The sequence below is a fragment of the Rana temporaria genome, chromosome 3 (genome assembly GCF_905171775.1).
Source record: "Rana temporaria chromosome 3, aRanTem1.1, whole genome shotgun sequence".
NCBI classification, from domain to species: domain Eukaryota; kingdom Metazoa; phylum Chordata; class Amphibia; order Anura; family Ranidae; genus Rana; species Rana temporaria.
Window position 1 is genome coordinate 480,607,196 of NC_053491.1, and position 27,051 is coordinate 480,634,246.

The following is a 27,051-nucleotide window of genomic DNA, read 5'->3' on the forward strand; positions in this document are numbered from 1 at the left end:
CTGTGTCGGCGCATCGATCGCGTCATTCCCTTTATAGGGAAGACACGATCGATGACGTCATTCCTACAGCCACACCCCCCTACACTAGTAAACACACACTAGGTGAACCCTAACTCCTACAGCGCCCCCTGTGGTTAACTCCCAAACTGCAACTGTCATTTTCACAATAAACAATGCAATTTAAATGCATTTTTTGCTGTGAAAATGACAATTGTCCCAAAAATGTGTCAAAATTGTCCGAAGTGTCCGCCATAATGTCGCAGTCACGAAAAAAATCGCTGATCGCCGCCATTAGTAGTAAAAAAAATAAAAAAAATAAAAATGCAAAAAAACTATCCCCTATTTTGTAAACGCTATAAATTTTGCGCAAACCAACCGATAAACGATTATTGCGATTTTTTTTACCAAAAATAGGTAGAAGAATACGTATCGGCCTAAACTGAGGAAAAAAAAAATTATATATGTTTTTGGGGGATATTTATTACAGCAAAAAGTAAAAAATATTGCATTTTTTTCAAAATTGTCGCTCTATTTTTGTTTATAGCGCAAAAAATAAAAACCGCAGAGGTGATCAAATACCACCAAAAGAAAGCTCTATTTGTGGGGAAAAAAGGACGCCAATTTTGTTTGGGAGCCACGTCGCACGACCGCGCAATTGTCTGTTGAAGCGACGCAGTCCCGAACTGTAAAAACCCCTTGGGTCTTTAGGCAGCAATATGGTCCGGGGCTTAAGTGGTTAATGGTTTCTGTACTACGCTAATATACTATACTGCACTGACTAGACCAAGTTTCGACAGTACAGCTACACCTACACCCCCAGTACACTGCACCTCTAGTACACGTAGCTGGTAGCCAAGGATGAATGGCTGCTCTCAATGGATGTGTAGTGATCCTCTCTCCTTCTCAGGTGCCGTCTACAATGAGCTTCGGGAAGAAACGAAGTGGCTTTCAGATTACCAGCGTCACCAGTGACTACCAACCCTCCTCGCCATTATCGCCGGTCTCCCCAAACCCCTCTGCACGCTCTCCGTCCCCGACACCGCCCAATGGTCCGCGCTCGCCTCCCACTTCCCGCTTCCGCCTAGTACGCCTGGACCAGGCCTCTCTCAGCGGGGGTCGGAAGTACCAGAAAGGACGATGGACTTGCGTGGACTTTTACCAGCTGGAGGCGGAGGCCCAGCACAGAGCGGGGGCCGGGCACTCCCTGGACTCCGGACTCCCTCGAGCTGCCCCAGTCCTACCACCCTTACTGCTTTCACCAGGGGCAAAGGGTCAGCAGGCTCCCAGGTCTCAAGGAGCACCTATACTCACAGGAGTGACAGAAAAGGAGAAGATCGATCAGGTAAGGACGGGTTGTACGGGTATTTTTTTTTTTTTTTCACAATCCCATAACTTTATGTCCATCCTTCTTTCACTTCTGGGCGGCTCCACTGGCATTGTTCAGCTCTATTCTCTGGGCATCTACCCGGGGACACTACCAGTCACAGAGGATAGGTGGCGGCACTGGTGGAATAGGTGGCACTGGTGAGCACTGATGGGCACTGATAGGTGGCACTGTTGGGAACTGGTGAAGCTGCACTGATGGGCACTGATATGGCGACACTGATAGGCAGCACTAAAAGGTGGCACTGATAGGCAGCACTGATAGGTGACACCAATAATGAGTCACTGATGAGCCCTGATTCAGAAGACCTAGCTTTATTAAATAATACAACCCCACAAGCCCTCTATGTGACAGCATAGTGGACATGACAGGTTCAATTTAAGGAGATATCAGGGGTCTATTAGACCCCTAATGTCAATTATGGACCCTACTAAAGATGACCAAGCACAGATCATGCTTGATCAGCTTCATCCCCGGCCCCAGCAGCTAGAAAATTACAGTTCCGAACCCGGAAGTGACTTAATACACATCGCTTCCATGTTCATCAACCCATGGAGAGATCAACAAATAGATGTTCTCTGATCTTCCTCCACTCTACCGCCAACACCATCCATGGCAGTTCCCGTTACAGAGGTGACAGGTCCATACTAAGATGACCTTACTTTATTACAGCAGCCAGAGAATGAAAATTCTGAACCCGGAAGTAACTTATTACACATCGCTTCTGTGTTCATCAACCCGAGGAGAGATCACTAAATGGATGTTCTCTGATCTTCCTCCACTCTACTCTCAACACTTAGGAAGGACAGTGGAGCCCAGTATACATGGCAGTCAGGCAAGGGGGTGCTATGGCATCCAAAAGTAAAGTTCTTTCTATTGAACCCAGAAGTGACGGAATACACATCGCTTCCGTGTTCATCAATCCATGGAGAGATCACTAAATGGATGTTCTCTGATCTTCCTCCACTCTACCGCCAACACCATCCATGGCACTGCCCGTTACAGAGGAAAGAGGTCCATACTAAGAAGACCTGGCTTTATTACAATACTACATCTCCTATGTAGTAGCATAATGGGCATGACAAGTCTGATTTCAGGAGACATCAGGGGTCTATTAGACCCCTGATGTCAATTATGGACCCTACTGAAGCTGACCAAGTACAGATCATGCTTGATCAGCTTCATCCGCAGCCACATCAGCTAGAAAATTACAGTTCTGAACCCGGAAGTGACTTAATACACATTGCTTCCGTGTTCATCAACCCATGGAGAGATCAACAAATGGATGTTCTCTGATCTTCCTCCACTCTACTCTCAACACTTAGAAAGGACAGTCAAGCCCAGGATCAGGCAAGAGGGGAAGGGGGGGTGCTATGGCATCCAAAAGTAAAGTTCTTTTTGTTGAACCCGGAAGTTACTTTTTGCACGTTACCACCATAACTGGTGGGGGGTCTGCGAATTAACGTTCTCTGATCTCCCTCCGCTCTACTGCCAACACCCGCCATGCCAGGGCGGGGCACACAGAAGTGACAGCAGAGCCCAGGAGACATGGCTGGGGTAGTTGGGTAACGAGGTGGGGGGGTGGGGATGTGAAGTCTTGGCTATCATCTACTGTTTATGAATGGCGCTGGTAGACACCAATCAGAAGACCACATGGGTATAACACACGCCGTTTGTCAATGGAAATACTCATCGGTAACATAATAAGCCTTGGCAGCAAACGGATCCTGGAATCCAAGCCATAGACGTAAGATGATATAATGGGGCTGCAATGCTGAGAAGAAACACCAAGTATAGTACTTAGCTGGAGCCATGTTCCTGTCCAAAGATGGATATCCCATCCCCCGGCAAACCAATGTGTGCCACCCCCCTGGCAGCGACAACGCATTTCGACCAGATCTAGGTCTATTCCAAGTCACTACTGAAGGGGAATATACACCCCCCCAATACAGGGAGAGGAAACATTTACCCCCCCCCCCCCATGATGAAAACATGAGTTGACCCTAAGGGGGCGATTTATTAAACATTCGTTGCACAAATGTCAGAAGCACTCGTGCAAGTTGAATGAAATGTCCCGAGATTAATGATTGTATCGTCAGCTCCATCTAGTGGCCAGAATGTGGTATTTTCAGAAAACCACCATAACACACTTTGGCCACTAGGTGATGATACAGGCAATGGCCTAGAGCAGGGATATGCAATTAGCGGACCTCCAGCTGTTGCAGAACTACAAGTCCCATGAGGCATAGCAAGACTCTGACAGCCACAAGCATGACACCCAGAGGCAGAGGCATGATGGGACTTGTAGTTTTGCAACAGCTGGAGGTCCGCTAATTGCATATCCCTGGCCTAGAGATTCAGGTACATTTGCGCCTTCTTACGGAGGCGCAGCGTACCGTTTTTTTTTACGCTACGCCTCCGTAAATTACCTGCGCTACGCTTCATTCATGAAGCAGTAGCTCGGTAAATTGCGCGGGCGCCCCGTAAAAATAGCCGGCGTAAGCGCGCGTAATTTAAATGATCCCGTAGGGGGGGCGTGGATCATTTAAATTAGGCACGTTCCCGCGCCGAACGTGGTGCGCGTGCTCCGTCGGGAAACTTTCCCGACGTGCATTGCGGTAAATGACGTCGCAAGGACGTCATTTGCTTCAACGTGAACGTGAATGGCGTCCAGCGCCATTCACGATTCACTTACGCAAACGACGTAATTTTTAAAAACCGCGACGCGGGAACGACGGGTATACTTAGCATTGGCTGCCCCTGCTAATAGCATGGGCAGCCTTACGTAGAAACCGACGAATGCAAACGACGTAAAATGCGTACGCCCGGCGGGCGTACGGTTGTGAATCGGCGTGAGTATGCAATTTGCATACTCTACGCTGACCACTACGGGAACGCCACCTAGCGGCCAACGTAAGAATGCAGCCTACGATATGACGGCATAAGGAGCTTTATGCCAGTCATTTCTTAGGCTGCAGTCGGCGTATCTAGCTTTCTGAATAGAGAAAAGTCGTTACGCCGGCGCAACTAAGCAATTGCGTTGCGTATCTATGGATACGCAGACACAATTGCTTACTGAATCTACCCCATTAATCTCTGAGGAAAAACACGGGACATCTTTGTTGCTCCTAACATTCGTGCATCGAATGTCATGTAAATAGACCCCTTTAGAGTTAAACACATACAATTAATAACCACTTGCTTGCTGGGGCACTTTCGCCCCCCTTCCTGCCCAGGCCAATATTCAGCTTTTAGCGCTGTCGCAATCTGAATGACAATTGCGCGGTCGTGCAACGCTGTACCCAAATGACATTTTTATCATTTTTTTCCCACAAATAGAGCTTTCTTTTGGTGGTATTTGATCACCTCTGAGATTTTATTTTCTGCAAAAAAAAAAAAAAAAATGACCGAAAATTGTGAAAAAAAAAAAAACACCAAACAATTTTCAGTTTGTTATGAAATGTGGCAAACAGGTAATTTTTCTCTTACATTGATGGGCGCTGATGAGGCGGCACTGATGAGGCTGCACTAATGGGCACTGATAGGTGGCACTGATGGGCACTGTTGGGCTCTGATAGGCGGCATAGAAGGGTACTAATAGGTGGCACTGATGGACTCTGATGGGTGGCACTGAATGGTACTGAGAGGTGGCACTGATGGGCATTTGTAGGTCACACTGATGGACACTGATAGGCGGCACTGATAGGCGGCACTGATATGTGACACTGATGATGAGTCACTGATAGGCACTTATTGGCAGCACTGATGGGCACTGATAGGTGGCATTGGTGGGCACTGATTGGCGACACTGGTGGGCACTGATAGGTGGCACTGGTGGGTACTGATTGGTGGCACTGGTGGGTACTGATAGGTGGCACTGGTGGGCACTGATTAGCAGCACTGGTGGGTACTGATGGGCACTGATAGGTGGCACTGGTGGGCATTGATTGGTGGCACTTGTGGGTACTGATAGGTGGCACTGGTGGGCACTGATTAGCAGCACTGGTGGTCACAGATAAGGCGGCACTGATAGGTGACACTGATGATTGGCAGCAATGATGGGCACTGATTGGCAGCACTGATAGGTGGCACTGGTTGGCACTGATTAGCAGCACTGGTGGTCACAGATTGGGACGGATGTCCCTGTAACAGAGACCGGTCACCGGCTTTCTTCTATTCTCCTTGCGCTGATCGAGAGGAGGAAAGAAAAAATGATAACAGGCTTCTGTTTACTTCCGTGATCAGCTGTCATTGGCTGACAGCTGATCACGTGGTAAAGGGGCGCTGTCATTGGCTGACAGCTGATTACGTGGTAAAGGGGCGCTGTCATTGGCTGACAGCTGATCACGTGGTAAAGGGGCGCTGTCATTGGCTGACAGCTGATTACGTGGTAAAGGGGCGCTGTCATTGGCTGACAGCTGATCACGTGGTAAAGGGGCGCTGTCATTGGCTGACAGCTGATCACGTGGTAAAGGGCCGCTGTCATTGGCTGACAGCTGATCACGTGGTAAAGGGGCGCTGTCATTGGCTGACAGCTGATCACGTGATAAAGGGGCGCTGTCATTGGCTGACAGCTGATCACGTGGTAAAGGGGCGCTGTCATTGAACCTTGCCTGTTCTGTGATCAGCCGAGTCGGACGGACCTGACAATCACGGAGCGCACCGCCCGCACGCCGCATGGGTGGCGTGCAATCAGATCGATCACGGGTGGATGTCTACTGACGCCCCCCCCGGCACTGGAGGCCGGCGCTGTAGACGTCTTTTCGGCGCGGCCAGAAAGGGGTTAAAGGGTGATCTGAGGTGAAGTAACTCCGAATCTCCTGGCCACCCCTTTGGACCCCGGCCATACATGGAAGATGATATAACGATGTTGCAATCCTGAGGATAAACACAGAGGGGGAGATTTACTGGAGAGTGAAAAATCTGGTGCATCGTAGAAACCAATCAGCTTCCAGGTTGTTTTTTTGTCAAAGCTTAACCCCTTCGCCACCACTGTATAGAAGAAAGATGGCTACAGCATGGCCGCACTTTCCTGGGAGGCCTTCGTATGACGTCCTCCTGCGCTCGCGCCTCCTGCACTCCTCCTGCGGCGCACATGGGCAGTGATCTGTTATCGGAGGAAAAGATCCAATCCAATCACGGCAGCTCTTTACCATGTGATCAGCTGTGCCTGTGTCCAATCACAGCCGATCACAATGTAAACAGGAGCCAAAAACTGGCAAATCCACATCTGCACTGACAATCAGTGCCCACCAGTGCTGCCAATCAGTGTCTCCTCATCAGTGCTGCCAATCAGTGTCTCCTCATCAGTGCTGCCAATCAGTGCCTATCAGTAATGCCTGTCAGTGCCAGTCAATACCGCCTATTTGTGATGCCTATCAGTGCCACCTATCAGTACCCATCAGTGCCCATCTGTGCCGCCCACTAGTGCCACATATCAGTGCCTCCTCATCAAGTGCCCATCAGTGCTGCCTATCAGTGCCCATCTGTGCTGCCTATAAGTGCTGCCCACCAGTGCCCATCTGTGCTGTCTATCAATGCCACAAATCAGTGCCTCTTTATCAATTGCCCATCATTGCTGCCTCATCAGTGCTGCCTATCAGTGCCCATCAGTGCCGCCTATCAGTGCCGCCCACCAGTGCCCATCTGTGCCGCCTATCAATGCCACATATCAGTGCAGCTTCATCAGTGCCTTCTCATCAAGTGCCCATCATTGCTGCCTCATCAGTGCTGCCTATCAGTGCCCATCTGTGCTGCCTATAAGTGCTGCCCACCAGTGCCCATATGTGTTGCCTATCAATGCCACAAATCAGTGCAGCCTCATCAGTGCCTCTTTATCAAGTGCCCATCATTGCTGCCTCATCAGAGCCCATGAGTGCTGCCTATCAGTGCCCATCAGTGCTGCCTATCAGTGCCCATCTGTGCTGCCTATAAGTGCTGCCCACCAGTGCCCATCTGTGCTGCCTATCAATGCCACAAATCAGTGCAGCCTCATCAGTGCCTCCTCATCAAGTGCCCATCATTGCTGCTTCATCAGTGCCCATCAGTGCTGCCTATCAGTGCCCATCAGTGCTGCCTATCAGTGCCCATCTGTGCTGCCTATAAGTGCTGCCCACCAGTGCCCATCTGTGCTGCCTATCAATGCCACAAATCAGTGCAGCCTCATCAGTGCCTCTTTATCAAGTGCCCATCATTGCTGCCTCATCAGTACTGCCTATCAGTGCCCATCAGTGCTGCCTATCAGTGCAGCCTTTAAGAAAAACATATTTTTTTCAAAATGTTCTATATTTTTTCATTTGTTTAGCAAAAAAATAAAAAACCCCCAGAGGTGCTTTATTACCCCCAAAAGAAATCTCTATCTGTCTAAAAAAAAAAAAATGATAACAATTTTGTTTTGGGTACAGGGTTGCATGGCGGCGCCATCGTCATTCAAAGTGTGAGAGCGCCGAAAGCTAAAAAAAAAAATTGGCCTGGGCATTAAGGGGGTGAAAGTGCCCGGTGGGCAAGCGGTTGATTGAACAAGCTGAACTTAGAAACTGATTGGCTACCGTCCATCAGGAAGCGCACCAGAGTTTCATCTTCCCAGTTATGTTAAAATCAACCCCCAAAGTGTAGTACTTAGCTGGAGCGATGGACGTCTCCAAAGTTTGATACCCCGCCGGGGGCAAACAAATAGACTTTGGCCCGGATTCAGGTAGAATTGCCCCTTATTTGCGGAGGCGCAGGGCAGCGTTTTTGCCTTGCGCCCCCGCAAATTTACTGCGCTACCCGCGATTCACGGAGCAGTAGCTCCGTAAATTGCGTGTGCGCTGTGTAAACTTGCCCTGCGTAAGGGCGCCTAATGTAAATGATCCCGTAGGGGGCGGGAATCATTTAAATTAGACGCGCTCCCGCGCCGAGCGTAGAGCGCATGCTCCGTCTGGAAACTTTCCCGACGTGCATTGCGGCAAATGACGTCGCAAGGACGTCGTTTGCTTCAAAGTGAACGTGAATGGCGTCCAGCGCCATTCACGAATCACTTACGTAAATTTCGCAAATTACGTAAAATTCGAACGTCGTGACGCGGGAACGCCGGGTATACTTTAGCATTGGCTGCCCCTGCTATTAGAAGGGGCAGCCTTACGCAAAACACGCCGTACGGAAACGACGTAAATTGCGTACGAAGGGCTCGCGCAACATTGTGAATCGGTGTTAGTATGCAATTTGCATACTATACACTGAGCACAATGGGAGCGCCCCCTGGCGGTCATCGCAAGAATGCAGCCTAAGATATGCGTGGCATAAGAGCCTCATGCCACGCAGATTGTAGGCTGCAGTCGGCGTTACGATGTTCCTGAATCAGGAGCATTCGTAACGCCGGGGCAAGTAAGCAATTGCGCTGTGTAACCTTTGGTTACACAGGCGCAATTGCTTCTTGAATCCGGGCCTTTGAGATTATTCTGACAGCATCCCCTGAAGAAGCCCGACATATGGGCGAAACATGTTGGGAAGTCCATCTTATATTGCTGCTCCTCAAAATAGAAAATAAAATAATTTTTATACATTATATTTGATATTTTGGAAATATAGAGTACATTTCCAAAATATAGGATGAGGAGCAAATGAGGAGCAAAATAAATATAAATGGCTAGTACTGTTTATCACAATTTCCTCGAAACAGCAAAATAAGATGGACTTCCCAACATGTTTCGCCCATATGTCGGGCTTCTTCAGGGGATGCTGTCAGAATAATCTCAAGGTCTATTTGTTCAGCACCTAAAATAGTCCCAGTTTTCATCTCTCTCCATTTTTGAGATCATTCTCCGGAGTGCAACACTATTCTATCACCGGGACCCGAAATATACCAAATCGCCTCTCCGAGCTCCATCAAAATCAAACCCGGTGGTTCCAACCCCCTGCCGGGTGCGAGGGCCCGTCTTGCCCCGGGTCATAAAACTTTTAATAATGAAGAAGTGGAAGCGCACACGCCGAAAAGCTTGCCGGCATCCAAGTGTATCAGAAAGATTTCAGCATTGCCTCCTCCCAAGCCACACCCCTTTATCTCATTTCACCCGCTCATAGGACCATTCGTAGAGGTCGTAATTAGTCGTGATCAAGCCCACGAGCGGGGTGAAACGCGTTGGGAGGAGGCAAAGCTGAAGCCTTTCTGATACCCTTCGAACTGGGCAATTTTCTCAGCTGGTTTCTTCCGGGTCTTGCCATTGCTCACTCGGTAGCCCACCTCATTTACAGAACATCTTGTATTTCTTTAAAAAAATACAAGGCATTCTCTTATTGGACAAGGTGCTGATTGTGGATTCCTCCGCCAATCCTCTCCGCCTCATCCAATCAGAGGAAGAAGTATCAGGAGGAGCCAATCAGTTTATGGGTTGATAGGTGGAGAGAACAGAGTGACAGAGAGATGAGCTCACCACTGCGCTGCTTCTCCTTTCACTGCTCAGTCACAGGTTGGGGGGCTCGTCCGGGATGGCCTAGGGTGAGTTGAACGATGAGGGAGGACATCTAGTGGTAGCAAAAAGTACTGCAGGGAAAATCTCTGGCTTGAAGGGGAATATTGCAGCAAAAGCTGGTGTAATTGTATCTGTTAATTGGCTATTCATTTCGATCTTTTTATTTTTGGCTGACAATCTGCGTCATACATCCCTCCTCTCTACCTCGTCCAATCAGAGGAAGAAGCAGAGAAGGAGCCAATCAGTTTATGGGTTGATAGGTGTAAAGAACAGAGTGACAGAGAGATAAACTCATCGCTGTGCTGCTTCTCCTTTCACAGGTTGGGGGCTCGTCCGGGATGGCCTAGGCTTAGAGGAAGTGGGTTGAATTATGAGGGAGGACATCTAGTGGCAAGGAATAGTATTGCAGGGAAAATCTAAGGCTTGAGGCAGAATAGTGCATCAATCGGCTTGAAGGTGAATAGTGCAGCAAAAGCTGGTGTAATTTTATCATTGAATTGGCTATTCATTTCGATCTTTTTATTTTTGGCTGACAATCTGCGTCATACATCCCTCCTCTCTACCTCGTCCAATCAGAGGAAGAAGCAAAGAAGGAGCCAGTCAATTTATTGGTTGATAGGTGGAAAGAACAGAGTGACAGAGAGATAAACTCATCGCTGTGCTGCTTCTCCTTTCACTGCCCAGTCACAGGCTGGGGGCTCGTCCGGGGTGGCCTAGGCTTAGAGGAAGTGGGTTGAATGATGAGGGAGGACATCTAGTGGTAGCAAAAAGTACTGCAGGGAAAATCTCTGGTTTAAAGGTGAATAGTGCAGCAAAAGCTGGTGTTAATTGGTTATTCATTTTGATCTTGTTATTTGTGGCTGACAATCTGCGCCATACATCCTTCCTCTCTACCTCGTCCAATCAGAGGAAGAAGCAGAGAAGGAGCCAATCAATTTATATGTTGATAGGTGGAAAGAACAGAGTGACAGAGAGATAAACTCATCACTGCGCTGCTTCTCCTTTCTCTGCCCAGTCACAGGCTGGAGGCTCGTCCGGGATGGCCTAGGCTTAGAGGAAGTGGGTTGAATGATGAGGGAGGACATCTAGTGGCAGGGAAGAGTACTGCAGGTAAAATCTCCGGCTTGAAGGGGAATATTGCAGCAAAAGCTGGTGTAATTTTATCATTGAATTGGCTATTCATTTCGATCTTTTTATTTTTGGCTGGCAATCTGCGTCATACATCCCTCCTCTCTACCTCGTCCAATTCGAGGAAGAAGCAGCAGAAGGAGCCAATCAGTTTACGGGTTGATAGGTGTAAAGAAAAGAGTGACGGAGAGATAAACTCATCGCTGTGCTGCTTCTCCTTTCACAGGCTGGGGGCTCGTCCGGGATGGCCTAGGCTTAGAGGAAGTGGGTTGAATGATGAGGGAGGACATCTAGTGGTAGCAAAAAGTACTGCAGGGAAAATCTCTGGTTTAAAGGTGAATAGTGCAGCAAAAGCTGGTGTTAATTGGTTATTCATTTTGATCTTGTTATTTGTGGCTGACAATCTGCGCCATACATCCTTCCTCTCTACCTCGTCCAATCAGAGGAAGAAGCAGAGAAGGAGCCAATCAATTTATATGTTGATAGGTGGAAAGAACAGAGTGACAGAGAGATAAACTCATCACTGCGCTGCTTCTCCTTTCTCTGCCCAGTCACAGGCTGGAGGCTCGTCCGGGATGGCCTAGGCTTAGAGGAAGTGGGTTGAATGATGAGGGAGGACATCTAGTGGCAGGGAAGAGTACTGCAGGTAAAATCTCCGGCTTGAAGGGGAATATTGCAGCAAAAGCTGGTGTAATTTTATCATTGAATTGGCTATACATTTCGATCTTTTTATTTTTGGCTGGCAATCTGCGTCATACATCCCTCCTCTCTACCTCGTCCAATTCGAGGAAGAAGCAGCAGAAGGAGCCAATCAGTTTACGGGTTGATAGGTGTAAAGAAAAGAGTGACGGAGAGATAAACTCATCGCTGTGCTGCTTCTCCTTTCACAGGCTGGGGGCTCGTCCGGGATGGCCTAGGCTTAGAGGAAGTGGGTTGAATGATGAGGGAGGACATCTAGTGGTAGCAAAAAGTACTGCAGGGAAAATCTCTGGTTTAAAGGTGAATAGTGCAGCAAAAGCTGGTGTTAATTGGTTATTCATTTTGATCTTATTTGTGGCTGACAATCTGCGCCATACATCCTTCCTCTCTACCTCGTCCAATCAGAGGAAGAAGCAGAGAAGGAGCCAATCAATTTATATGTTGATAGGTGGAAAGAACAGAGTGACAGAGAGATAAACTCATCACTGCGCTGCTTCTCCTTTCTCTGCCCAGTCACAGGCTGGAGGCTCGTCCGGGATGGCCTAGGCTTAGAGGAAGTGGGTTGAATGATGAGGGAGGACATCTAGTGGCAGGGAAGAGTACTGCAGGTAAAATCTCCGGCTTGAAGGGGAATATTGCAGCAAAAGCTGGTGTAATTTTATCATTGAATTGGCTATACATTTCGATCTTTTTATTTTTGGCTGGCAATCTGCGTCATACATCCCTCCTCTCTACCTCGTCCAATCAGAGGAAGAAGCAGCAGAGGGAGCCAATCAGTTTATGGGTTGATAGGTGAAAAGAACAGAGTGACAGAGAGATAAACTCATTACTGTGCTGCTTCTCCTTTCACAGGTTGGGGGCTCGTCCGGGATGGATTAGGCTTAGAGGAAGTGGGTTGAATGATGAGGGAGGACATCTAGTGGCAGGGAAGAGTACTGCAGGGAAACATCTCAGGCTTGAAGGTGAATATTGCAGCAAAAGCTGGTGTAATTTTATCATTGAATTGGCTATTTATTTTGATCTTTTTATTTTTGGCTGACAATCTGCGTCATGCATCCTTCCTCTCTACCTCGTCCAATCAGAGGAAGAAGCAGAGAAGGAGCCAATCAGTTGATGGGTTGATAGGTGGAAAGAACAGAGTGACAGAGAGATAAACTCATCGCTGTGCTGCTTCTCCTTTCTCTGCCCAGTCACAGGTTGGGGGCTCGTCCGGGATGGCCTAGGGTGAGTTGAATGATGAGGGAGGACATCTAGTGGCAGGAAAAAGTACTGCAGGGAAAATCTCTGGCTTGAAGGTGAATCGTGCTGCAAAAGCTGATGTTATTTTATCTTTGAATTGGCTATTCATTTTGATTTTGTTAATTTTGTCTGGCAATCTGCGTCATGCATCCCTCCTCTCTACCTCATCCAATCAGAGGAAGAAGCAGCAGAAGGAGCCAATGAAATTATGAGTTAATAGGTGTAAAGAACAGAGTGACAAAGAGATAAACTCATCACTGTGCTGCTTCTCCTTTCACTGCCCAGTCACAGGTTGGGGGCTCGTCCGGGATGGCCTAGGGTGAGTTGAATGATGAGGGAGGACATCTAGTGGCAGGAAAAAGTACTGCAGGGAAAATCTCTGGCTTGAAGAGGAATAGTGAAGCAAAAGCTAGTATAATTTTAGCTTTGATTTTGTTAATTTTGACTGGAGGTCTGCTTTAATTTAACCCCTAAAGGCTGCTTTTTGCAATGCGTTTTGGTCCTGAAGAAGAGGGAGAGGGAGGAGTTTACAACTCATCTCACAATTTAGTGAGCAACCGTTTAACTTACCAGCATGTTGTCTTTGGGGGTGTGGGAGGAAACCCATTTTGCTTCCCAATAATTATATCATTGGGTGGCAGTTATCGTTTGTTGGAAGTTTGGTGTCTGGAGGCCATCAGGTTCTACCAGCTGTCTGAAGAATAGTGCCAGTCCTCAACCTGCATCTTTTGGTGCCGATATCCGAGAGTGTTGGGGCTGCACAATTATTTAAGCACTGTGATGTGTAGCCCACCAGTCTATTTCCTCGAAAAGGTCGGATGTTATTTTAAGTACAGAATAGACAGGAAAATACGGCCACTAGCTAAAGCTGATAGGAAACAAATACTCAGCTCCATCTAGTGGCCATAATGCAGTATTTTCCCAAACCACTCCAATCGGTATGTATGAATAACATTTGACCTGGAGAATAAAGAGTCTGAGAACATTGTGCTGCTGCTCCTCCTTCCCTTAGTCTGAACTCTGCTGTACATTGGACTACAACAGGCTGATACCAGGTCAGATTAAGATACCCAACATGGCTTGCGTAAACAATTGGGTGATTCATGTCATTAGAGACTGCATAGCTTAACTGAACGGAGCTCATGTGTTTCTATCAAAGTGTTATTACATGAAATAAATATTCCTGACATGAACATCTTTGTGTATATGAATAGAAGGAAAAAAAAGGAAGGAAGTGGGACTCTGTAACATCCCCCTGGTTTTGTTTCCCCTTTCATCAATGGCTTGCTCAGGGGTCTATTTATAAACCTGCAGTGTCTTTTAATACAGAAGTTGACCCTCATTGGACACAGTTAGATCTGTATACAGCTCCTCTTTGCTTGATTGCTCAGGTTTCTCCCGAGCCCGACCAATCTACAGCTCCTCTTTGCTTGATTGCTCAGGCTTCTCCCAAGCCCCACCAATCTACAGCTCCTCTTTGCTTGATTGCTCAGGTTTCTCCCAGGCCCGGCCAATCTACAGCTCCTCTGGGCTTGATTGCTCAGGTTTCTCCCAAACCAAGGCCTGGCCAATCTACTACTCCCCTGGACTTGATTGCTCAGGTTTCTCCCGGACCTGGTCAATCTACGGCTCCTCTTTGCTTGATTGCTCAGGTTTCTCCAGGGCCTGGTCAATCTACGGCTCCTCTTTGCTTGATTGCTCAGGTATCTCCAGGGCCTGGCCAATCTACGGCTCCTCTTTGCTTGATTGCTCATGTTTCTCCAGGGTCTGGTCAATCTATGGCTCCTCTTTGCTTGATTGCTCAGGTTTCTCCAGGGCTCAGGCCAATCTACAGCTCCTCTAGGCTTGATTGCTCAGGTTTCTCCAGGGCCTGGCCAATTTACGGCTCCTCTTTGCTTGATTGCTCAGGTTTCTCCCGGGCTCAGGCCAATCTACAGCTCCTCTTTGCTTGATTGTTCAGGTTTCTCCCGAGCCCGACCAATCTACAGCTCCTCTTTGCTTGATTGCTCAGGTTTCTCCCAGGCCCGGCCAATCTACAGCTCCTCTGGGCTTGATTGCTCAGGTTTCTCCCAAACCAAGGCCTGGTCAATCTACTGCTCCTCTGGACTTGATTGCTCAGGTTTCTCCAGGGCCTGGTCAATCTACGGCTCCTCTTTGCTTGATTGCTCAGGTTTTTCCTGGGCCTGGCCAATCTACGGCTCCTCTTTGCTTGATTGCTCAGGTTTCTCCCAGGTCCAGCCAATCTACAGCTCGTCTGGGCTCGATTGCTCAGGTTTCTCCCAAGGCCTGGCCAATCTACTGCTCTTCTGGGCTTGATTGCTCTGGTTTCCCCCGGGCCTGGCCAATCTACAGCTCCTCTGGTCTTGATTGCTCGGGTTTCTTCTGGGCCTGGCCAATCTACGGCTCCTCTTTGCTTGATTGCTCACAATTGTTTCTTGGCCTGGCCAATCTACAGCTCCTCTTGGCTGGATTGCTCAGGTTTCTCCTGGGCCTGGCCAATCTACAGCTCCTCTGGGCTAAATTGCTCACGTTTCTCCTGGGCTCAGGCCAATCCTCAACTCCTCAGGGCTTGATTGCTTGGGTTCCTCCCAAACCAAGGCCTGGCCAATCTACTGCTCCTCTGGGCTTGATTGCTCAGGTTTCTTCCAAACCAAGGCCTGGCCAATCTACTGATTCTCTGTGCTTGATTGCTCAGATTTCTCCCATGCCTGGCCAATCTACACATCCACTGGGCTTGATTGCTCAGGTTTCCCACAGGTCCCAGGCCTGGCCAATCTACTGCTTCTCTGGGTTTGATTGCTCATGTTTCTGTCGGGCCTGGGTCTGGCCAATCTACAGTGCCCCACTGGACTTGATTGCTCAGGTTTCCCCCAGGTCCCATGCGTCGCCAATCTGCTTCTCTGAGCTTGATTGCTCATGTTTCTCTCCGGCTCTGGCCTGGCCAATATACAGGCCCCCTTTTGGGCTTGATTGCTCAGGTTTCTCTCCGGCTCTGGCCTGGCCAATCTACTGCTCCTCTGGGCTTGATTGCTCAGGTTTCTCCCTGGCTCAGGCCTGGCCAATCTACTGCTCCTCTGGGCTTGATTGCTCAGGTTTCTCCTTGCCCAGGCCTGGCCAATCTACTGCTCCTCTGGGCTTGATTGCTCAGGTTTCTCCTTGCCCAGGCCTCAGCAGTGTAATTGTCATATGAAGGGGGTGCAACATGCCAGTCCTCTTCAAATGGCTAAAGAGCGATAACAAGGTAGAAATAGGTTCTAGAAAAATAGGAACAGAAAAGATATATTAGACCCGAGAAAGAAGAAGTGCTATAAAAAGGATTATAAATATGACCTCTCCTCATAAGTAATAATGACAATGTAGATAAAGTATAATAAAAAAAAAAAAATATGGAAGAAATAATATTTATATCATCAATTAAAGTTACGTTTTGAATATCTCTGATGCGGTAGACTGGGAAGGGAAATCAAAAGTCTTTATGATAGACAAAGGGGTCCATTTACAATAAAATTGCATAGACATTCGTCCAGTGAATGTGCATGTACATTCGTTCTGTGGGCAAAAAAACACTGAATGTTCTTTAGGTTCATTTTTCTTTTGAAAAAATGTATTTCTTTTATTGAGGAGCAAAGGATATTATATATATATATATGTCTTTGTAACAAGAGATACAATATAACATTTCTAAAAAATGCTAGCAAATAAATGTAGACAGTTACATATACTTTCTAATTCCCTCTAGCATCCTCTAGAATTGTTATATTGTATCTCTGTAACCAGTGGTTACATTTATTTGTTAATTCCCTCTAGTGTTCTCTAGAAATGTTACGTTGTATCTCTTGTTACAAGGACATACTGGCCCAGATTCAAGAAGCACTTGCGCCCGCGCAACCATAGTTGCGCGGCGCAAGTGCTTACTTGCTTCGGTGTAACGAGTGCTCCTGATTCAGGAACCTCGTTACACCGAATGCAGCCTAGGATGTGACAAACATAAGCCTCCTTATGCCTTCACATCCCAGGCTGCATTCTTGCGTTGGCCGCTAGGGGGCGCGGCCTTTGTGATCGGCGTGTAGTATGCAAATTGCATACTACCACCGATTCACAAAAGTTGCGCGGGCCCTGCGTACGCAAGGTACGGAGTTTCCGTACGGCGCCTTTAGCATAAGGTTGCTCCTGCTAATAGCAGGCGCAGCCAATGCTAAAGTATAGCTGCGCCTCCCGCTCGCGACGTTCGAATTTCACGTCGTTTACGTAAGTGAACCGTGAATGGCGCTGGACGCCATTCACGTTCACTTACAAGCAAATGACGTCCTTGCGACGTCATTTGCCGCAATGCACGTCGGGAAAGTTTCCCGACGGAGCATGCGTTGTTCGCTCGGCGCGAGAGCGCGCCTAATTTAAATGATACCCGCCCCCGGCAAAGCGCAATATTTGCGTGGGCGCAGAGAAAAAAATTTGCTCTTTGCCCACGCAAATATTGCGCGATTCTACTTGAATCTGGGCCTCTGTGGGCTAGATTCAGATAGGTCAGCGGATCTTTAGATCCACATAACCTATCTGATTTACGTTACGCCGCTGCAAGTTTTTGAGGCAAGTGCTTTATTCAGAAAGCACTTGCCTCTAAAGTTGCGACGGCGTATCGTAAATCCCCCGGCAGAATTCAAATTCCGCGGCTAGGGGGCGTGTACAATTTAAATCAGGCGCGTCCCCGCGCCGATTGAACAGCGAATGCGCCTTCCACAAATTTTCCCAGCGTGCATTGCTCCAAATGACGTCGCAAGGACGTCATTGGTTTCGACGTTAACGTAAATTAAGTCCGGCCGTATTCGTGAACGACTTACGCAAACGACGGAAAAAATGCAAAACTCGGCGCGGGAACGACTGCCATACTTAACATAGGATACGCCGCACTTACCCCTCCTATAGCAGGGGTGACTTTCCCCCGGAAAAAGCCGAACGCAAACGACGTAAAAAAAAAGAGCCGGGCGAGTGGTTCGTTTCTGAATCGGCGTAAATGCTCATTTGCATATTCGACGCGTACAAGATACGGAAGGGCCACCTAGCGGCCGGCCTGGAATTGCAGCCTAAGATCCTACGGTGTAAGTCACTAAGGCCTCGTACACACGACCAGACATGTCCGATGAAAACGGTCCGCGGACCGTTTTCATCGGACATGTCTGCTGGTTGATTTTGGTCTGATGTGTGTACACACCATCAGACCAAATTCCCCGCGGACAGAATACGCGGTGACGTGGCGGCGACGATGACGCAGCGACGTGCGCGAACCCGGAAGTTCAATGCTTCCACGCATGCGTCGAATCACTTTTCGGGCCAGCGGACATGTCCGATGAGTTGTACTAACCATCGGACATGTCCGACGGACAGGCTTCCAGCGGACAAGTTTCTTAGCATGCTAAGAAACTTTTGTCCGCTGGAAACCTGTCCGCTAGGCCGGAAAACTGTCCGGTGTGTACAAGGCCTTACACCTGTCGGATCTTAGGCATATCTATGCGTAACCTGATTCTATGAATCAGGCGCATAGATACGACGGACGGACTCAGAGATACGACGGCGTATCAGGAGATACGCCGTCGTATCTTCTTTCTGAATCCGGCCCTGTATGTTTTTTTTCCTATACTCCTCAGCTCCATCTGGTGGCCATAATGCAGTATTTTACAAATAAAAGAACATTCCTTCAGAAGAGAGAAAAGCCTACAGAACATTCGTTTATTGCGATCGGTAATAATAATGGATGCTCAGTATAAAATACATCAATCTAATGATTTTTTTTATTTTTTTTTGCCCAATAAAGATAAAGAGATGAGTTCCCAGCTCCTCCTCCCCCTCGTAGGTCCGGGGTGGTTTGTGTGTTTTAGCAGTTCCCCTTTTTTATGGTGTAGAGACGAGTCTCAGAGACATGTCAGCACTCAGGATCTGTCTCTGAGGAATTCATAGAAGCGTGATCGGAGGGGGTGTTGTGACCGATCGTCCAAAATACTTTCTCTGCAGGCGTCCCTGAGAAAGCCAGAGGTGTGGGACCCCCCCCCCCTCCTCCTCCTCCGCGCTCATCTCCTGTATATTAATCTTGGCTCTAAAAACCGGATTCGTCTCTTTTGTCACCGTGCCCTCGCTGTGTTCTTTGTTTAATTACCTGACTATAAAAGCTCAGCGTCACGCGGCCCTGAGAAGACAGAAAACAAAGCTGGAGCCAACGTGTGGCCTTCATGTCCTCCAGCAACCAATCAGATCATTTCTTCATCCTACGAGACGAAACCCCATCGAGATCCTCAACCATAAAACTATCTCCCGAAATACTGCTGGAGGACTCTGCTCCTTCCTCTATGACTCTCCTCTCCTGAAATACTCTGCTGGAGGACTCTGCTCCTTCCTCTATGACTCTCCTCTCCTGAAATACTCTGCACTGCTGGAGGACTCTGCTCCTTCCTCTATGACTCTCCTCTAATGAAATACTCTGCTGGAGGACTCTGCTCCTTCCTCTATGACTCTCCTCTCCTGATATACTCTGCTGGAGGACTCTGCTCCTTCCTCTATGACTCTCCTCTCCTGAAATACTCTGCACTGCTGGAGGACTCTGCTCCTTCCTCTATAACTCTCCTCTCCTGTAATACTCTGCCCTGCTGGAGGTCTCTGCTCATAAAGGTCATGACCTGGTCATGAAGGGGGGGGGGGGTAAATCTTCTGAAAGTCAAGTGGTTAAATATAAAAAAAATACATATTCTGTGTTTCTCCACACCAAACTCAATAATCCATATCTTTATGGGGGTGGCTTTGTACACTGGAGGGGGGCACAGTCATGGTGGAACAGAAAAGGGCCTTCGCCAAACTGTTACCACAAGTTTAGAAGTTTAGGTCAAGTACTCATGAAGGTCAGGTACTCATGAAGGTCAGGTACTCATGCAGGTCGGGTACTCATGAAGGTCAGGTACACATGTAGGTCAGGTACTCATGAAGGTTGGGTACTCATGTAGGTCAGGAACTCATGCAGGTCGGGTACTCATGAAGGTCGGGTACTCATGAAGGTCAGGTACTCATGCAGGTCGGGTACTCATGCAGGTCGGGTACACATGTAGGTCAGGTACTCATGAAGGTCAGGTACTCATGAAGGTTGGGTACTCATGTAGGTCAGGTACTCATGCAGGTCTGGTACTCATGAAGGTCGGGTACACATGTAGGTCAGGTAATCATGAAGGTCAGGTACTCATGAAGGTTGTGTACTCATGAAGGTTGTGTACTTATGTAGGTCAGGTACTCATGTAGGTCAGGTACACATGTAGGTTGGGTACTCATGTAGTTCAGGTACTCATGAAGGCCGGGTACTCATGAAGGTCGGGTACACATGTAGGTCAGGTACTCATGAAGGTTGGGTACTCATGTAGGTCAGGTACTCATGAAGGTTGGGTACTCATGTAGGTCAGGTACTCATGTAGGTCAGGTACTCAGGTAGGTCGGGTACTCATGAAGGTCAGGTTCTCATGTAGGTCGGGTACTCATGAAGGTCGGGTACTCATGAAGGTCGGGTTCTCATGAAGGTCAGGTACTCATGTAGGTCGGGTACTCATGAAGGTCAGGTACTCATGAAGATCGGGTACTCATGAAGGTCGGGTACTCCTGAAGGTCGGGTACTCATAAGGGTCAGGTACTCATGAAGGTCAGGTACTCATGAAGGTCGGGTACTCATGAAGGTTGTGTACTCATGAAGGTTGTGTACTTATGTAGGTCAGGTACTCATGTAGGTCAGGTACACATGTAGGTTGGGTACTCATGTAGTTCAGGTACTCATGAAGGCCGGGTACTCATAAAGGTTGTGTACTTATGTAGGTCGGGTACTCATGAAGGTCGGGTACTCATGAAGGTCGGGTACTCATGAAGGTCAGGTACTCATGCAGGTCGGGCACTCATGCAGGTCGGGTACACATGTAGGTCAGGTACTCATGAAGGTCAGGTACTCATGAAGGTTGGGTACACATGTAGGTCAGGTAATCATGAAGGTCGGGTACTCATGTAGGTCAGGTACTCATGCAGGTCGGGTACTCATGAAGGTCGGGTACTCATGAAGGTCAGGTACTCATGCAGGTCAGATACTCATGAAGGTCGGGTACACATGTAGGTCAGGTAATCATGAAGGTCGGGTACTCATGAAGGTTGGGTACTCATGTAGGTCAGGTACTCATGCAGGTCGGGTACTCATGAAGGTTGGGTACTCATTAAGGTCGGGTACACATGTAGGTCAGGTACTCATGAAGGTTGGGTACTCAAGTAGGTCAGGTACTCATGAAGGTCGGGTACTCATGAAGGTTGGGTACTCATGAAGGTTGTGTACTTATGTAGGTCAGGTACTCATGAAGGTCGGGTACTCATGTAGGTCAGGTACTCATGAAGGTCGGGTACTCATGAAGGTCGGGTACACATGTAGGTCAGGTACTCATGTAGGTCAGGTACTCATGAAGGTCAGGTACTCATGCAGGTTGGGTACTCATGAAGGTCAGGTACTCAAGAAGGTCGGGTACACGTGTAGGTCAGGTACTCATGAAGGTTGTGTACTTATGTAAGTCAGGTACTCATGTAGGTTGGGTACTCATGTAGGTCAAGAACTCATGAAGGTTGGGTACTTATGTAGGTCAGGTGCTCATGAAGTTCAGGTACTTATGAAGGCCAAGTTCTCATGAAGGTCAGGTACTCGTGAAGGTTGGGTACTCATGAAGGTCCAGTACTCAAGTAGGTCAGGTACTCAAGTAGGTCGGGCACTCATGAAGGTCGGGTACTCATGTAAGTCAGATACTCATGTAGGTCAGGTATCCATGAAGATCCGGTACTTGTGTAGGTCGGGTACTCATGAAGGTCAGGTAGGTGTTGTTCATGTAGGTCAGGTACTCGTGTAGGTCAGATACTCGTGTAGGTCAGGTACTCGTGTAGGTCAGGTACTCATGAAGGTCAGGTAGGTGTTGTTCATGTAGGTCAGGTACTCGTGTAGGTCAGATACTCGTGTAGGTCAGGTACTCGTGTAGGTCAGGTACTCGTGTAGGTCAGGTACTCATGCAGTAATAATATTACCCATCACTGGAGGTGATTGGACCTCCTCATTTGTAGGGTTGTCCTCATACGTTTGGTCATGTAGTGGATACGATGGTCAAGCGTCACCAATTTTTGGCCAGATATTCGAATACTAAGGTGAGTTAAGAAAAATTCAGAAAACAGTTTGAGTCTCTCTCTTTTTTTCTTCGGTAGCTCTCTCCACTGCCAATGTCACCCATCATCACCATACAGAGTGACAGAAGCCCAAGCCGCCCAAAGTCTGACATCTTCAACGAGAGGCTTCTGCTGGCCCAGACCGTGTTCCGGATTGGAGAGGGGACCGATCAGGACAGGTGAGAGACACTATTTACCCGGCCAAATTAGAAAGCAGCATGATAGCCAAACGCTGGGGGATTTCCTCCATTGCAGTACGAGGAACTCATGGTAGAGACACCTTTTCCTCGGTGGAAAAATAGCAAACCTACAAGAAGATAATAGGCCAGAGAAATAACTGAGATGACCTGAGTCTAAAGAGGACCTGTTAGTGCACAAACATAGCCCGATATGAGTGTTTTTCCATCACGGTGCCTCCAATTCTGAGGATGCCGATGTCTGTGGGTGGGAGGCACAGAGAGGAAGATTTTTTTAGGAATGTGAGGTGCGAATTTCACACATAGGCAGAAGAATCTGAGGTTGACATAAATACACAACACAACTATACCAGAGTCATCATTCCGGTGTTGACTCCTCTGTCTCTTTCCCTCTCCACAGTGCGCCCAACAGTACCGGAGCCATCGACAACAAGATAGAACAGGCTATGGTAAGGAACTGGACCACCACCAAAGAGCGTGGTCACCTCACCTCCATCCTGTCCTGTATATTCCTGTACTGACCCCTCACACAGCGTAGTCACCTCACCTCCATCCTGTCCTGTATATTCCTGTACTGACCCCTCACACAACGTGGTCACCACACCTCCATCCCATCCTGTATATTCCTGTACTGACCCCTCACACAACGTGGTCACCTCACCTCCATCCCATCCTGTATATTCCTGTACTGACCCCTCACACAGCGTGGTCACCTCACCTCCATCCCGTCCTGTATATTCCTGTACTGACCCCTCACACAACGTGGTCACCACACCTCCATCCCATCCTGTATATTCCTGTACTGACCCCTCACACAACGTGGTCACCTCACCTCCATCCCGTCCTGTATATTCCTGTACTGACCCCTCACACAACGTGGTCACCTCACCTCCATCCTGTCCTGTATATTCCTGTACTGACCCCTCACACAACGTGGTCACCTCACCTCCATCCCGTCCTGTATATTCCTGTACTGACCCCTCACACAACGTGGTCACCTCACCTCCATCCTGTCCTGTATATTCCTGTACTGACCCCTCACACAACGTGGTCACCTCACCTCCATCCTGTCCTGTATATTCCTGTACTGACCCCTCACACAGCGTGGTCACCACACCTCCATCCCGTCCTGTATATTCCTGTGCTGACCCCTCACACAGCGTGGTCACCACACCTCCATCCCGTCCTGTATATTCCTGTACTGACCCCTCACACAGCGTTGGTCACCTCACCTTCATCTCATCCTGTCCTGTATTTCTCTACTATGACATCACAAATTCATTGACTGTACTTTCTCTCAGGACCTGGTGAAAACTCACCTCCTGTTTGCCGTACGCGAGGAAGTCGAGGCTTTAAAGGAACAAATTAAGGACCTTTCAGAACGGAACAGCCACCTGGAACACGAAAATACTCTTTTGAGGACGCTGGCTACCTCGCAGCAGCTGTCGGAACTCAACGCCCGGATGAAGGCCATTAGGAAAGGAGTGTGAACACAACGGAAGCGATCGGCGGCCTCCCGTCGATTTTCTGATCATGTCAGAGGTAGAAGATAGCAGGAAGGAAAAGTGTTTTCTACTCCAGCAACCTAACTATGGAGGAGAACAGTGCATACCGGGCAACGACCCCTCCAAGTGTCCCCCCCGTGTGGGTCTGTAGGGTCTCTATGGGGGGGGGCGGGGGGTGCCATTGGGTGTAATGAATTTTGCAATAAGTGACTAGACTTTATTTACTTAAATGCTGCAAGTATCAGTGTACTAATCACCTCGTATCAATGAGTTTGGCTATTGGAATGGGAGCTGGTGCCTTAATGGTAGAGAGTAGCAACCCCCCCTCCAAAAAAAAAAAAGATTCACTCGATTGTTTTGACCTACTCATTGTCAAACAAATTCAATCGAGTCAGAGGTTTTCTTTTAAAAGGAGGGGTCCCGATATTTTTGTTCTTAAGGGGTCTATTTATAAAAAAATTGACAGAGCTGTTCGTCTTGGAAAAATTGCATGTACAGTACATTCATTCTGTTCTTAGGGGCACAAAATAGAAGTGGTTTGGGAAAGTACCACATAATTATTATTATTATACAGGATTTATATAGCGCCAACAGTTTGCCTGTGACACTACAGAATTCTTTGGGAAAGTACCACATAATGACACCAGCTCCATCTAGTGGCGTTATGTGGTACTTTCCCAAACCATTCTGTTTTATCCCAATAACATTTGCCCCCTCATTCGCACAGAACAAATGACCACGCAGCGTCACGGGACAAATAGCTCTCCAAATTAATAATAATAAAACCCCCCAAGTGTTCTTTGGACATCTGTCATTTGTATCGCCATCTGCTGGTGAAATGTTGTATCGCAGGACGACCATGACATGGCTCCCTATGAACCCTACCAGCCAAACGTCAGTCCACCAAGTCATGTTAGGAGCAGGAACGTGGCTACGAAAAGTAGGGAACATTTTCCATTATGTGCTGGAAGGGTTCAAAATAAGGGATGTAGGTGTAACCAATCACAGGAAAGAAATAATAAATTAGGCACAGGAACACTGTGCTGTGTATAACCAGAAACAAAGAGCAATCTATCTCAGAAGTCTTTTTAACCACTTGCTTACTGGGCACATAAACCCCCCTTCGTTCCCAGGCGAAATTTCAGCTTCCGGCACTGCGTCGCTTTAACTGACATTTGCGCGGTCGTGCGACGTGGATCCCAAACAAAATTGACGTCCTTTTTTCCCCACAAATAGAGCTTTATTTTGGTGGTATTTGATCACCTCTGCGGTTTTTATTTTTTGTGCTAAAAACAAAAATAGAGCGACAATTAAAAAATATATATATATTTTTTTTTTACTTGTTGCTATAATAAATATCCCAATTTTTTTTAAAAAAAACTATTTTTTTTCTCAGTTAAGGCCGATACGTATTTTTCGACGTATTTTTGTAAAAAAATAAAAATAAATCGCAATAAGCGACTGGTTTGCGCAAAAGTTATAGCGCCTACAAAATAGGGGACAGAATTATGATTTTTTTTTATTTATTTTTTTACTAGTAATGGCGGCGATCTGCGATTTTTATTGGGACTGCGACGTTATGGCGGACACATCGGACACTTTTGACACAAATTTGGCGCCATTCACATTTATACAGCGATCAGTGCTATAAAAATGCACTAATTACTGTATAAATGTGACTGGCAGTGAAGGGGTTAACACTAGGGGGTGAGGAAGGGGTTAAACGTGTAGCCTGGGTGTGTTCTAACTGTGTGGGGGGAGGGGGGTGACTGGGGGAGGTGACCGATGCTGTGTCCCTATGTACAAGAGACACAGATCGGTCTCCTCTCCTCTGACAGGACATGGAGCTCTGTGTTTACACACACAGATCCACGTCCCTGCTGTCTTACCGACGATCGCGTGTACCCGGCGGACATCGCGGCCGCCAGGTACACGCATCGGCTGCCCAGCGATGCGCCGGGACAGTGTTTACCCGCTGCGCGCCCCCCAGAGGCGCGCGCGGGTAATGCTTTTAAATGACATCCAAAGACGTCCAGTTGGCACTTGAGAGCCGCGCTGTTGACGTCTTTTGTCAATAGCGTGGGTCTCAAGTGGTTAAAAAGTCTGCAGTCCTGCTGCTCCTCATGGTCAAGGGTGTCCCATAGGGTGACCACGTGTCCCGCATTTCGCAGGTCTGTCCCGGGCACATTCCTTCCAGGACAATACAGTGTCCCGGAATGAAACTGACACAGCCACGGCCAATCTGATGCCCCCAAAAAAAGGCCACCGCCTCACCGCTTTACTCACTGACAGTACATCTCCTGGCCAGGAATGCCTGGAGGAGCACAATCCCTGCCCCCTGCTTGTGATTGGAGAAATCATAAATCATAAATCCCGCCTCTTGTGTCCAATCACGTTACAGCACAAGCTGATTTTGGGGAAGGGAGGGTGTCCCTGAATGGTAGTTTAGAAATGTGGTCACCCTAGTGTCCCATTCCCGTAGAAATGATAAGATTGCAGGAGAAGGTAGCATGGACCTGCATTAAAAGGCGATTTCAACCAACCTTCTCCAACCAACGCCACACATACGCATCCGTTGGGCTAACTGCGCACTTGCAACACAGCGACTGGTGGCTCTCAGTCTCGGTGTTGGGGATTGAGAGCCAGCGGCCATGCTCTTGATCTTCTGCCTGCTGTGAGAGCCAGTGATTGGGTCGCCAACTCCATCTCCCGGCATTAACACCCAGTTAAGGTGCAGGAAGGGGGTTAATCAATAAAAGCAAGAAAAGGAGTCCCAACCCACCCCGGAAGCAGTGCGCCTCCTTCTGAAGGGGCTTCCTAAGTGATTAGGGCCTCCACGTATTCCTATGGATGGCCCCCATTAGCCTCGGTGGGTGGGTTGCGGCTGTTGCTCCATTGGGCCTTAAAGTCTCGTACACACAATCGGACTTCAAACAAACTTCTCCTTGGATTTTTGTCCGAAGCGAGTTGGCCGGGCACACCCATAGCGTACACACGCTCGGACTTTTCTGCAAACTTTCCTAAAACATTAAGGAAAAGGGAGTCGCGCTAGTAAAATAAACAATATGATGTGCTCAACATAGTGAAAACAAATTAATCAAACCACCAATACATGTAATAATGATGAATGCAATGATGGGTGAATAACACAGTTGTGATGGACCACAATCAATGAAGAAAAAAAGTCCAATCATGAACAGGTGTTGACATAGTTACATAGTTAGTCAGGTTGAAAAAAGACACAA

The 27,051-nt window shown here is 48.0% G+C and overlaps 1 protein-coding gene across 1 annotated transcript in view; it reads left to right on the forward strand.

The window, feature by feature from the left end:
* TSC22D4 (TSC22 domain family member 4) overlaps positions 1-24,604 on the forward strand; it is a 32,735-nt gene extending 8,131 nt beyond the window's left edge. Inside the window, exons 2-5 of the mRNA XM_040346996.1 lie at positions 908-1,342; positions 22,144-22,283; positions 22,702-22,750; positions 23,603-24,604. Of these exons, the coding sequence (XP_040202930.1) occupies positions 920-1,342; positions 22,144-22,283; positions 22,702-22,750; positions 23,603-23,791 (801 nt within the window). The 5' untranslated portion in view covers positions 908-919 and the 3' untranslated portion in view covers positions 23,792-24,604. The remainder of the gene's footprint in view (positions 1-907; positions 1,343-22,143; positions 22,284-22,701; positions 22,751-23,602) is intronic.
* The last annotated feature ends 2,447 nt before the right edge of the window (positions 24,605-27,051 follow it).